The 13278-nt window shown below is 37.6% G+C and overlaps 1 protein-coding gene across 1 annotated transcript in view; it reads right to left on the bottom strand.

The window, feature by feature from the left end:
- LOC113476231 (dynein heavy chain 5, axonemal-like) overlaps positions 1 to 13278 on the bottom strand; it is a 170286-nt gene that overhangs the window by 52099 nt on the left and 104909 nt on the right. Inside the window, exons 60-62 of the mRNA XM_026841585.1 lie at positions 7621 to 7839; positions 5384 to 5560; positions 1095 to 1289 (exon numbers count right to left, since the gene is read on the bottom strand). Coding sequence (XP_026697386.1) covers positions 1095 to 1289; positions 5384 to 5560; positions 7621 to 7839 — 591 coding nt within the window. The remainder of the gene's footprint in view (positions 1 to 1094; positions 1290 to 5383; positions 5561 to 7620; positions 7840 to 13278) is intronic.

Here is a 13278-nt window from a genome sequence, read left to right on the forward strand (position 1 = left end):
AGCTGTGTTTTTACACCATTTTTTGAGCATGTTCATCTTACCAGAAACTGGATATGGTGTGGGATTGAATGTTGGGCTTTTCTTAACAGTACTCAGAAATACAGATCTAGATCAAGCTCTAAATGGTTAATGGTTCAGCTGAGGACATCACTATTATGTGATCAGCTGTCTGGATGTCACTATCCTTACCTTCATTCTCAGTTTCTCTTTCTTAGCCATCACTCTCATTTTGAGTGAAGATAGTACATAACATGCTATTCATGTGATAATGGACAGTTGTAGGACAGACTTGATTTATTAACAAGTAACTCTTTAGTATCATGCTCAATCTGGCCTGAAAAATATATCAGGTGTTTAGAACTTTACCATAACCCATCTTATCCTTATTGGTGTAACAAAGCATGCAGGGTAGGCTGATTAGAAGGGAAAAAGAAAAAGAAAAAAAAAAAAAAAGTTTTGAATTAAATAGAAGACCCAGATCCCAAACAGGATGCACTCCTAGATAGAAAGTGAGAAGAGTGGATAAATTAAGAAATACATAATGAGTATTTTTATCACATGCATTTAACCATCAAGATGCAGCCTAACTTCGGGCTTTGTGTTTGATATGCCTCAAAGATCACTAGATTTCCCTTCTATCTCAGAACATACTTCTTTTTCCAGTTCTTTCCTTTTTCCTTTCCCTATTTTCCTCTTAAAATGCTTACCCTAAAATGTTATTGCCATGCAGCACCAACTGCCTGATCCTGTCTGGTCATAATTTTGTAAGTCATTTACTTCCTTCTATGTTCCTCTTTCTCTATGACAAGTAATTAAAGATCTGTCATAAAAATAGATATGGGATAACATATAATTTCAATTTGCTCTTGAAACTGTCTTTCTGGGAGACAACAAAGCAGTACAAGCTATTTCACCCTGATACTGACAGGTCACAGACTTTGCATCAGTCTTGTTTTAACTTCTGCTTAACTGCACACAATAAACATCGGATTTAAATGACACATGGCCAAAGTATGATGACAAAAAAAATAGTCTGTATGGCTAACTATGATGTGAAATGACACACACATAAAAATATTAAATTAACTATTTACCTGGAGTCCATTATTCTTTTCCTTATTTTTAATCCAAATCTTTCCTTGACCTTGTGGATCTATCAGCAAAGGATATCTAGATGCTTTTGTGACAATGATGCCATTCTGAATTGAAAGGTCATCATTTGGAAGACCCTGGAGGTTCCATTCACCCACTGTAGCATTGTCAACAAGCATACCAGTAAGGTTCAGATCCTAATAGAAAACATGTGATTATAAAATTAGTACCAGTCAGAGTAGTTACACTAAAATGTTTGATGGAAGATTTTTCTTCTTATTCTGATCATAATGCATGATAGAATGTATTTTGTAGTTATTGTTTATTGTTTTCTTTCTTTAAAGTTCGGTGTTTAAATCACTGAGGGTGGGCAATAATGAAAGTGAATCCTGTTGAGGCTTTGATTTCCATCAAAGAGTGCTGGAGAAACTCTGAAACCATTTCAATATCTAAAGGCAAGCTGATTTTGGTATTGGCAAACTCTTTTGTTGATAGCTCAAGAGAAAGGGTTGTCTTGGTCACAAGAGTTTCTTCCTGCTGTAAAGTTGTAAAGTGCCCTCCAGGTATGTATATAAACACAGAATAGCCTGTGGAGACTCAGAGAACAGATGTGCTATGGATCAATAAGCACGAACAATCATGGAAAGTTGTTGCTGCTATGGTCAGAACTCTTCCCACTTTGTATATTCTCCTGAAGTTTGATTTGCACACATTGAATAACTTGCTTTATTTTATTCACTATGAACAGTGACTGGCTTCCCAAGAATGTCTGTGTGAAGAAAACAGTGCTTAAAATCACAAACCAAGCTCTCTAAATTAGATAAGTGCTTAATAATTATGTGAGTTTAAAAAGAATAAAACTGAAGGGCTTTTGTATTTGCTCCTTGAATTTTTCACTCAAGAATTCCTATGTGTAAGCCTTCTCTACAAATGTTTAAAAAGAAAGGAAAAGCCTGTGACTCCTGAAAAAATCATGTAATTCAGCATCTGAAGCCTAAAGCAAAATTTCAAATACTGTGAGACTTGTGATACTATCATGATAGGGATACCTGTTGTTGCAAGACTCAAAAGCTTTTTTACTCCTTTGATTTTTTAACTACCCTGATTATTTATAGAATTTGAATGAAGAAACAAAAAACATTGTCAGAAGACAAAGAAACTCTAAGAATCCAGTTTCCATTTGTGAAAAAGACAGTAGATCATTTAATAGCCAACATCTTCAGCAATTGGAACCTAAAACCATATTTAGCTCCTTAAGCAGATGAGTAGGATCTGAACAGATTTGAATTTTTTTTATACTGCAGTAGGAAATATCAGTCACTCTGCAACTCTGAAACTTAGCTAATTTAAGTGCCTAACTACACAGATAGATAGATAGCTAATTTTAAACAGCTCTCTCTAAATTGTTATGCCTAAATGACTCATACACCCACAGCCAGTTAGTCTGTGACAAAGTAAGGCAGATGTCAAGCCTTTTGCTTGAACTGCAAAGCTGCTTTCTTTCCTGTGGTGTGAAGTATCAAAGAGAAGACCATATGCTGCCTTTTGTGAGCACTTAATTCACTGGAAAAAATTAAAACTCTCTTCCATACACTATCATTGAATTCACAGTCCTGTCTTTAACAGCAACCATCTAACCAGAATGGTAATTATGGTTTGAAACTCATTAATTATGGCATTCTGTATCTAACCTGTCCATATGGAAAACAAAAAGCAACACAAAAACAAACAAAAAGTATTCCTCAAATTTTGAAGGATATAGCTGAGTAGTAATGTGGTCAGAACATCTTCATAGATGAAGAATTTTAGTTCTTTTTGTCTTGTTTTCTAAGGACATTATACATCCAAGTTCTTATCCTTAAATGGTAAGAATCTTGGCAGATATTCCCCAAGGTAAGTAGCTTTTTAGATCATTTTTTATACTGAATTTGAGAAAGAGCTTCCCTGGGATGAATATATGTAGGATAATTCCCATACCACACTGGTAAAGAATCTTGCCCGAGACTGCACTGCTACTGATACTTTATTAATAAATCCATCTTGGCCTTACATATTACTTATCATCAGGAGCTTTCAGAGAGCTTTGCTGGGCAAGTCAGAATCATTCATCTTTGTAAGTCATAGCGTAAATTTGTCTGGCCTATGAGATTCACTCTGTCAGGTCAAGGTTAATCACTGTTACAAGAAGTATTATGCATGACCTGACATTAAAAAAAAAAAAAAAAAAAAAAAAAACAAAGAGGTTTCCCTAACATAGGCTTTAAGAGTCAAATCCCTGAAGAACCTGAAAGGAAGATGCATCAGGGATATTAATCCACCTTCAACCGCTTCACAATGATACAGCCACAGCTGCACACAGGTTGCTCACTTGTTCCCAACAGCTTCCAGCAGCACCTGCTCTGTCAAAAGCTTTGACAGCTGAGGACAGAAGCCATTTGAGCCTAATGATTCCACTCCTGTACTGAGAGTAAGAGTCTCCCTGAACTACTTCTCTAACCTTAACTGCTGGAGAAAATGTATGCAGGTATTCACAAAAGCAAGTAGAAGGCAACACGGACATATTACTCAGAAAGACAGGTTTGATTATTATGGCCTAAATTCTGCCTTGAGCATGAATATGTCTTCCAGGTGCAAGGAAGAATATTAGACAGACCTGCTAAAAGTCATAGAATAGGAACAAGGCTGCTGCTGGCCACCAGCAAAGCCTGTGCACCAGAAGAGCTGCCTGGCCCGGCACTCCTGAGGCAGGTAGTGGTAAAAGGAGAGAACAAGATTCATGTAAAGGAACCTGCCCTGTAACTTAGTACCAGCATGCAGATTGCTCACTTTAAGGAAGGTAGTATATGATGTGGCAGGGATTTGAAGCTGCGTGATGGGATCCCAGCTCTGCTGCATTTTAGGCCACGTCTACCCACACAGATAAAGCGAGTTGAGGGGAAGAGGTCATATCAGACACAGAACAGCCTCACTGGCGACAAATGTTCACGCATGTAAAAGCTTAGACCGGAGTAAGCTGAAGTGGTGTAAACCAAGCTTTACACAATCCAGGTTTTGTTTAATTTATTCATTTCAACAAGGTACTTCAGATTAAACTGCATTAAATGGTGTGGGTACGCAGCAATGGGTATGACAGGAGGGTATTAATTGATAATACATGCAGGTGCTACAGGTGACATTCCCTGGTTCAAAATGTGCCATGTTTTTTTTTCTATAATTGTGTGTAAATATTTTTATGTCAATCAATTAATCAAGCTACACTAAGAATAAAAGTGTGAAGCTTTAAAAAGGAAAAACTGTTTAGCTCCATTTTATAGATATATACTAGCAAATCTAGATTATTAACGTGTTGTACTTAAGTAATCCTAAATGCAAATAATGGATTTTTTAATTCCCAGACTAGATTGTTGTGTTCAAAATTTAATATCTTAAGAACAGTAGATTAAAGAATTTATGATGTAATGAAAACCCTTTCATTCAAACTCGCCTTTTATATTCTAGATTTACAGTTCAGAGTGAAAAGTGGCTGTCTAGGGAGAGAGCAGATTTTTAGTGGCAGAACACGATAGGTGGTAAAAGTGGAAACAGGGTATCTTGCTGGGTCCCTGGAAGTTGGTTTGGCCATAACTCCCACCCAACCCAGATGTCACAGACCAATCTCCTGGGGGCCTAACTTGGGAGCTACTGCTTCAAAAGCTGCCTGGAAAACTATAGGGGCACAGCAATATCAGAGGTGGGGTGGTATTCTCAAACATATTCACAAGTTATTGTTGAGGGAGACAGTTACAACTGGTGTTTTCTTCACTATATATATTTTTTTACTGTCAGTAAATGCTAGATGTGACTGATTTGCTTGACTTTATGACTGAAATTATGGACACAACACTGTATTTGCAAAAAAAAAAAAAAAAAGCTGTGGGGGAAAACAGAGACTACCTGATGGAACATTCTATAATAAGGTAAATCTGTTTTAAGCTGGTAAATTTTACTTTGTTTCCCACATTACACGATTTCCTCCCAGGGCATCTGACCTCAGACAGCATCTCTCTCAGATTTGCCAGAGTGATGGCTTTGTATACTGATCCTGCAAAGCATGACAGTATGAAGAGGATCTTAAAATATATTGGTTTAGGTGCTCAGTTGTCAACTGTTCAGATTTTATTTAATAAAATTTGACGGAATGTGACAGCCTGTATATAATCTCCCAATTATGTACTTTTCTGGAACAGAATGCTGTGTACATTGTTTCTCTGCAAGGCAAAGAGCAAGGTCAGGACAGAGCGTGAACACTTACATTACTGTATGGAATCTTGCTATTGTCCATCTCTTTCTTCCACAATTGGAGCAGCAAATTCCTGTACTCCTGATTGAAAGGTCCAGAGTAAGAGAGAAATCCAGTAGCCAGAAGAACATTCCCCACTAAATTAATAATTTGATTTTGAAAGTTTTTGCTGCTTGCTGTCCAGCGAAGCTGTATGTAAAATATTACAAAGAAGTTAGATTAAGCAGGTAGAAAACTAACATGAAGATCTAACTTAAGAATTTACCTCTTTCTGGTAAATAATTGTTCTTTGAACCCAGAGTAATTTTGGCTTTAATTCATTCTTCTCAGAAGTAAAAGTTTGCTTGGAAGAGATGGCAACAGCCTGACTAAGTGGAGAAAAAGCATCTTTTCCAACAAGCTGGACAAACTGGTAAGAGCTTTAAAGGAGGAACAAAGTGGGAGGAAGAGGATGACCAGCAATGATGTGAAGAAGTGGAGGACAGGGTTGGCAAACAAAATGTCTGGGGTGATATAAACAGTAGGGACCTTGTAATCAACAAAACAGAGCTAACAGAGGACCACCCCTAGCATATCCACATAAAAAAAAAGAAGTGCCTACCAGACAGAATGATGGGGATAGCTTTCATGCTGTTTCTGGGAAATTAGCACAGCTAGGCTGAAGTGCTTGTACACTAATGTGCACAGCATGGAGAATAAATGAGGAATTAGAGGTCTGCATGTGGTTGCAGAGTCATGATGTCATGGGGATCAGGGGGACGTGGTGGGAAGGCTTCCACAACTGGAGTGCTGCAACAGGTGTATACAGGCTTGGTAGGAAGGACAGGCTGGGAAGGTGAGAAAAGCAGTTGTCTTACATGTGAGAGAGCAGTGGAAATGCATGGAGTTCTGCATCTAAGACTCTGGGATGGACAGTGAACCGCTTGAGGGCTTACGGGTTAGAATTGGAGGGCAGACCAACATGGCTGATGCTGTGTGTGTGTCTGTTACAGACAACGTGATTAGCAAGTAGATATAGTCTTTTCCAGACAATGGGAAAACACCTTGCAGGCCCTGGTCTACATGGGGGACTTTAACCACTCTGATATCTTCTGCAGGGACAAGACACAAGCAATCCAGGAAATTTTAAGGAGTACACTGACAAAAAATTCTTAACACAAGTAACTTAGGATCTAATGAGGTAAGGCAGTTTGCAAACAAGAAAGAACTGGTCAGGGATGTAAATGTCAGGGGCAACTTTGGCTGAGAAAATAGATACTGTTTAGCCTTGAAAATTGACAGTGCTGGGGCAATTTTATCAATGTGTACAAATACCTCATGGTATAGTGTAAAGAAGACAGTGACAGACTCTTTTCAGTGGTACCCAGCAAAAAGACATGGGGCAATGGGCACAAACTGAAATACAAGAAATTCCAATTAAACACACAAAAAAACCCTTTTTACAGCAAGAGTGGTCAAGGACTGGAATAGATTGCCAAGAGAGGTTGTAGAGTCCCCATCTTTGAAGATATTCTGAATATTCAAATGGACAATGCCCTGAGCAACCTGCTCTATTTGACTTTGCTTTGAGCAGAGGGGGTCCAGTTAATCTTGGCTTCACAGGATGCAATGGCTGAAGTCAAAGCTCTCATCAATTCTGACTCTGTGTGAAATCAACCAAGGAATTATCAAAGCAAATAATCAGACAAGAAAAAAAGAGTATCCTGCATCCTCAGGAAACCTTCAGACTGAAGCCAGAAAAATCTGCATAGGAAAGGTAAATTTCAAGCTCAGTGTAGGGGATAATGATTAGCCCATAATTCTGTGAAAAGCTCCAGTAGAAATCTGAACTTCAAATATAATTCAGGAAATTAGTCAAGCTCTAAATTCCTGTTCTTGTATACTTGGTTAGAAAAAGAAAGTAATCCTTCTTATAAATATATTAGGGCAATTATTTAGGTTAAGCCTAATTCCTCTTCTTATTAAAGCTAAAAGGAATTTGGCTCCTTGGCTTTAAATCTTAATTTTATCCAAATACAAGCCATATGATATGACATAAATCTTCATACAGAAGAATTAAGTTAACATAAGAAATTGTTTGTCTTTGTTAGATACATTAAATTCAATCAAAAAACCCCATAACTAAAAGTGACATATATCATGATGTCACCATGCCTTGAATTTCTTGAGCACTACTAACGATCATTATGTAGTATTCTCAAAACTGAACACCTACTTTGCGCTGGAAACCTACTCATATGTGCCAGTACCTTTTCTCCACCTAATCCTTCAATCAGAGCTGTGGCATTGTTCATCTTCCTTTTGCATGCCTCAGCATCATCAAGTAAGGCCTGCTTCTCTTTCATAGCAGAATCATACATGGCTTGTACTCGATCCAGTTCCATTTGCTTCTCATCCAGCTGAATTTGTGCATTGTTCAGCTCCGTTTGGGCAGCTGCAAGTCTTCCTTCTTGCAAGGCTAAATTTGCCTATAAACATTTAAAAGTAAAGAGTGGTTAATACCTATTATTTGGCAAGAGTAAATTACATTCATTTAATGGCATATATTGGGTACTTTAAAAAATAATATATATTTGAGATTACAGCAGGGTTTTTTACTTTTTTACTTTTTAACCTGAAACTGTAACACAAGCATAACATTGAAGTGATTCAATGCAATCTTAACATTTTTAAATAATATTTTCAGAATGATCTATTGATCACACAATGATCAATTATTTGAAATCACAATACACTTGAAATAGCTGTATACTAGATATATGAGGCTACAACTCATACAGTGTTTTCTGTAATATATTCTCAGTGCAAAAGAAAATTAAGATTGTCCTCATGGATTATAAAATAATAATAATGATAATGGAAACTACTCTTTTCCCATCAATTACTTCTACAATAAAAATATACCAAACACATTTTTTCCTCCTCTGGAAACTAAAACTCTAGAGACTTTTCTCACATCTCTATATAAATTTGAATGATGACTGGCCAATCATTTAAAAGTGGCCTCTTAACTTGTATATTCCTAAAAGAGATAAAAGAAGTATTCTGTGAATTCAGAAGGTGTTTCCAAGTATATGTTTGCAAAGGATTAGAGACAGAATTCTTATGAAATTCACACTTAAAGATAAATGTTGCTTACATTTACTCTGAAAATTTAAAGCACTTGTTTAAATACTATGTTTCTTATTTCTATTTTTTTCTGCTATAAGAGTTATGAAGATGGAAACCAAGAATCTGTAAAAACTGTTTTATTACAAATATGAAATTTGACATTCACATTACATCACACCAGAAGAGTAACAGTACAAGGAATCTCTGGGATGACTCTTGGTAAACACTATAACCATGGCTTGCATTTCTATGTTAGGTCTTGACTAAAAGTATAGATTTAATTCTTATCAAAATATGCTAAAATCAGCAAATTCTTCTTGCTTTGCATAGGAAAAAAAAAAAAAAAGAAAAGAAAGGAGATAAGATCATTTTTGGAAATCTAAACATGATAAAAAATTCAGCATGAAGTCTGGTGGATTTCAAATGGCAGATCTGTGAGCAGGGAATCAGGGAAGCATATATGTACTAATCAACAGAGTAGTACTGGTTTATGAATTACACATCTAGAGAATAGCACTGTCATCAAAAAAATTGTTTACTGTAGCCACTGTGTCTATTGACAGATCCTAGAGATAAACAAATATTTTATAATGGAGATAAGCCAGCAAAATGGCTGCTCATAAAATCTGCATCAGGTAGGGATACTGAAATATTTTTATTCCACTGTTTATCAAATAGCACATTAAACAGCATCTCCTAGAGATAAATGCTGTTAAATCAATGAGTCTTGTTAAGACCCAGCTAAGTAGATTTCAGAACCAATGCTGTTATTTTTTAGTGAATCTTGGACTATCGGGAAAAGTTTAAACACTAAAGGAGTAGGTGATGAAGGGTTACTTTGTCATGCATCAGGGAAGAGGTGGGGAGGGCAAGGCAAGAGAGAGAAAGACAGTGCCGGGCTCTTTCTGGATCTTAATAACAAAGTCCCAACAAAAAAAATTTATTAATAAGTTAACTACTTTAAAAAGATCCATAAGAAGAAGAGGAACATAGATAATAAGTCTTACATCCCTTACATCCCTTCTGATGCTGGGCACCCCACATTCATGCAGCGTCAGACAGAGGCTGGATAGAATCATAGAAATCATAGAATGACAGAACACCAGGTTGGAAGGGACCGCAAGGATCATCTGGTCCAACCTTTCTTGGCAAAAGAAAGATGGGATAGATGTTTCCATGGCAGGCTGCACAAAGCAGATCCCGTCCATGGAGTGAAAATTCTCTCTTTTGGTCATTGAAGCTAGTATAAGTTCCTCTTATTAGTCTGTCTTATTAAACCAGTTACCTTATTAAGCCATCTGTTGTTGGGCCTTTCTTACTGAGACCCAGAAAGAGCCCTGCACCAGCCCTCTCTCTCCTACCTCACCACCTCACTCCCTTTCCCTGTGCAGAGTATCCTCCTATCCTTAAACACTGTGAGGGCTAAAAATAGGAGTAAAACAAAGCTATGACATATTGTTTCACCCCCAGCTAACAAATAGTGAGGTTACACAGGGAATAAGATCCTTGGAGAGTTGGGAAGAACAGCCTAGGCAGAACAGCTGGAACAACAGAGAACTTACACCTGTCTGTGTGGATGCATATTTCACCTTGACATTTATCACAGTAGCATGTGAACCTCAATGGAAAAGGATGGCCATGTGAATTCCCAATACATATGAGCAACGATGCCTTGTAAATATGAAAAACAGACCTCTGTGCAATAAACTACCTAGAAAAGTGCAAAACACTGATCTTAAAAGCTCTTAAAATGCTACCAGCTTTGAAGATATAGGGATAACAAAAAAATATTTCAGATGAGTACAAAGAAAAAATGTGTTGTATCCTAACATGAAAAAATCCAAAATTATTTACACAAGACTTTATGGGATCTCTAGAACATGACATAATAATTTTACAGACAATTTAATCAAAATTTTCAGCCAATTTTAGGGTAATCATAACAAAGTAATAATACATTTTGGTATTAGTTTGATTTGTAGGCTGCTTAATCATATGTGATGAATAATGGCTGGTTGCACAAGAATGACTGCTAACATACCAGGATGACCAAACTATGTGATTCCCAAAGGCAGAAAGTCTACTTGTTTCAGATTACCTTATGAAATCATCACTATTTGCTCTCTCTCCATCTTTCTTTCCAACACCATTTTTCAAAATTACATGGGTACAAACATGGCTTTTGTATTGGCATCACTGTCAGGTTGGCTGGCAGCTTCCTGTGCAGAGCTTTGCCATGAAAGCAGGAGGCAAGTTCTGCTGCCAAGGAGAACCTTCTATACAAGAAGGCTATTACAGTTACAAAGATTTCCAGCCAATTACAGGCGGGAAGGAAATGTGTCTCCCAACCACAAAGAACCGCTGTGGCCTTTCTAATTTTAGTGGCATTGCTATGTGAACAAGCTTCACACCCTTCGTTTCATCCCTCTGAGTCACGCAGCAAAGCAAGGATTCACAATTTGTTCCAGTTGGATGCAATATGAAAGCCTGAATAAATGGATTTTATGTGAATGAATCATGAGGATTCAAGACATGAGTTCCACACCCTTATCTGTGCTTCCAGAGAGGGGGCACTACACATGAGCATGACCAGGCTTGCATGCAGCTTCAGCCTTTTCTTGCCATTGGAATTGTGGGGAAACACATGGACAATCTTCTCAACATACTCTCCAGCCAGTGACTCTACCTCCTCTCTGCATCTGTCTTCATGGGGCAAGTACGGAGACAGTACATGTGCCAACAGAATAAGTTATTAAGCAGCTTTTCTGTCTTCTTCTGAGATGATCTCAGAGAAGACTTCATAGCAGGTGGTGAGATGATCCTGCCCCTTTTAACCTTCTTGCATTCCACATAAAATGAGGACAAATAAACACGTTAATTACAATCCAGTTATACAGTTAAATTAAACATGCCCAGGACCTTTCTCTGGCACTGAGGTTAGCTAGGGTAAACCAGCTCACATTAAGCTCTCCCAATATCTAAACCAGTATGTCTGCATGAGAATAGTCTCTTACACCAATAGGCCCTTACACCAAGCCAGTTCCAGAAAGGTGCCCAGAGATTCCTGACAAAATGCTGCTTAGACAAGACCAAATTCACACTAGGGATCATTCTAACAATTTAGCAGTGCAGATGATCACTTTCCAATGTCTAGAAAAATTCCCTAGTACTCTTTAATTTATTAGTATTGACATAGCCATAAGTTTCTTGTTGATTCAATGCAAACTCAATTTTGCAAAGCACCGAGTACACCTGGCCCTGATCCAAGAAGGCATTTAAATAAAAATGCCTTCTCCAATAAAAAAACCTCACACCATTTAATGCTATCTCCACTCTTGAATAGAATGCTGAGGCCAACACCAGATCACTCTGAAGAGCAGCTCTTGCTCAGCAAATTCAGGAAATGTTACTAGAAGAACCCACAAGAAAAAATGCATCTGAAACTTTATAATTCACAACAGGTGAAGATGATTTGGAGCTTTCCTAGCATCTCTCATCTCAGGAATTTTAGCTTTTCAAGTTCACTGTTCTTACAGTCCATTGAGCACTCACTACTGCTGGACCAGGCTAGAAGGCTTCTTGCACTTGAACACTGTCACTCAGCTCATGAGCATCTGTGAATGTGTCAGGTGACCGCCTTTGTCTATTGCCTCAGACCTGTTCTGGGCACATGGCATCTGACTGACAATTCTTCATGGTAATGCAGTCTCAAGCTGCTCTTGTCCTAGATCACTGCAGGTTTTTCACATAGACGCTCCATTGGTTTTGTATCAGCTTTCTCAGAGCCTCAGTATCATGCTAAGTTTGGATTCATTGTTATTTAGAGCAACATTATAAGAGAGATAAACACATACACAGGTTTTGAAGACATTCAAAAGACCCATGTTTTCACTTCAGCAATTTAAAAATATTACACATCTCTACATATGTATACATATATAGATATGAGCACATGCAAACAGATCCATGCAGAGTGGCATCAATGAAATCTTGGCCTCAATTTCTTTGCTATCACTGACTATTCTTTGGAATTAAAACAACCTTTGAAAGACACAGAGATCATGCCTCTTATCTGCTTTTTGCAGCCTGTACTACCTACTGAAAGATTCTCCATTTTTTCCATTCAGTTACGTTTCCTGACTTCAATCTGTTTTGATAGGTGATCTAATCCTCTCCTTCACCCCCTAGAGTGCATGCTTTCCTTCCACAGTTATTGTGGGCCTTGAATTCAGACTTGAATGCTTGTTTTCCTGCATCACCTTGACAAGGACACACTTATTTAAATGGAAGACCATCAAATTTTGACACTCCTTGACTGTTACCTCCTCCTCAGGTGCATAATTTCCTCTTATTGCCTGATGTGGTTTTTAGCTCAGCATGGAGACAAGTGAAAGCAGAAAAGGAAATAAAGTATCATATTTAAAACTGAGTTTGACAGGGAGAATCCTCAATATCAAACAGAATTTATAATCTGTAGACAAACTTCCCTTGATCATCATAAGAGCCTAAGGAGAACTTAATTAAAATCAGTGGAGACATCTCTAAGGGAAATTATACTGCTATACACAGTATTTTAATTGGCGGTTAACAGAATCCCAGCAAAATCCAGGGCTTCTTCATTCTGCTGTTATATTCTTCAACTAATGGATAAATAGCAGATGGAGTTTCAGAATTACCAGATTAATCCAGCTGGCTTGTTTACTAGGTAAGAAGCTAGAGAGGAACAGCTCATAGTCATGCTGAAGGTTTATAGGAAAGTAGCACACATGGTAACCACTGTATGATAAGAAACTACA

The sequence above is a fragment of the Athene cunicularia genome (assembly GCF_003259725.1).
Source record: "Athene cunicularia isolate RWA chromosome 2 unlocalized genomic scaffold, athCun1 chr2_part1, whole genome shotgun sequence".
Taxonomy (NCBI): domain Eukaryota; kingdom Metazoa; phylum Chordata; class Aves; order Strigiformes; family Strigidae; genus Athene; species Athene cunicularia.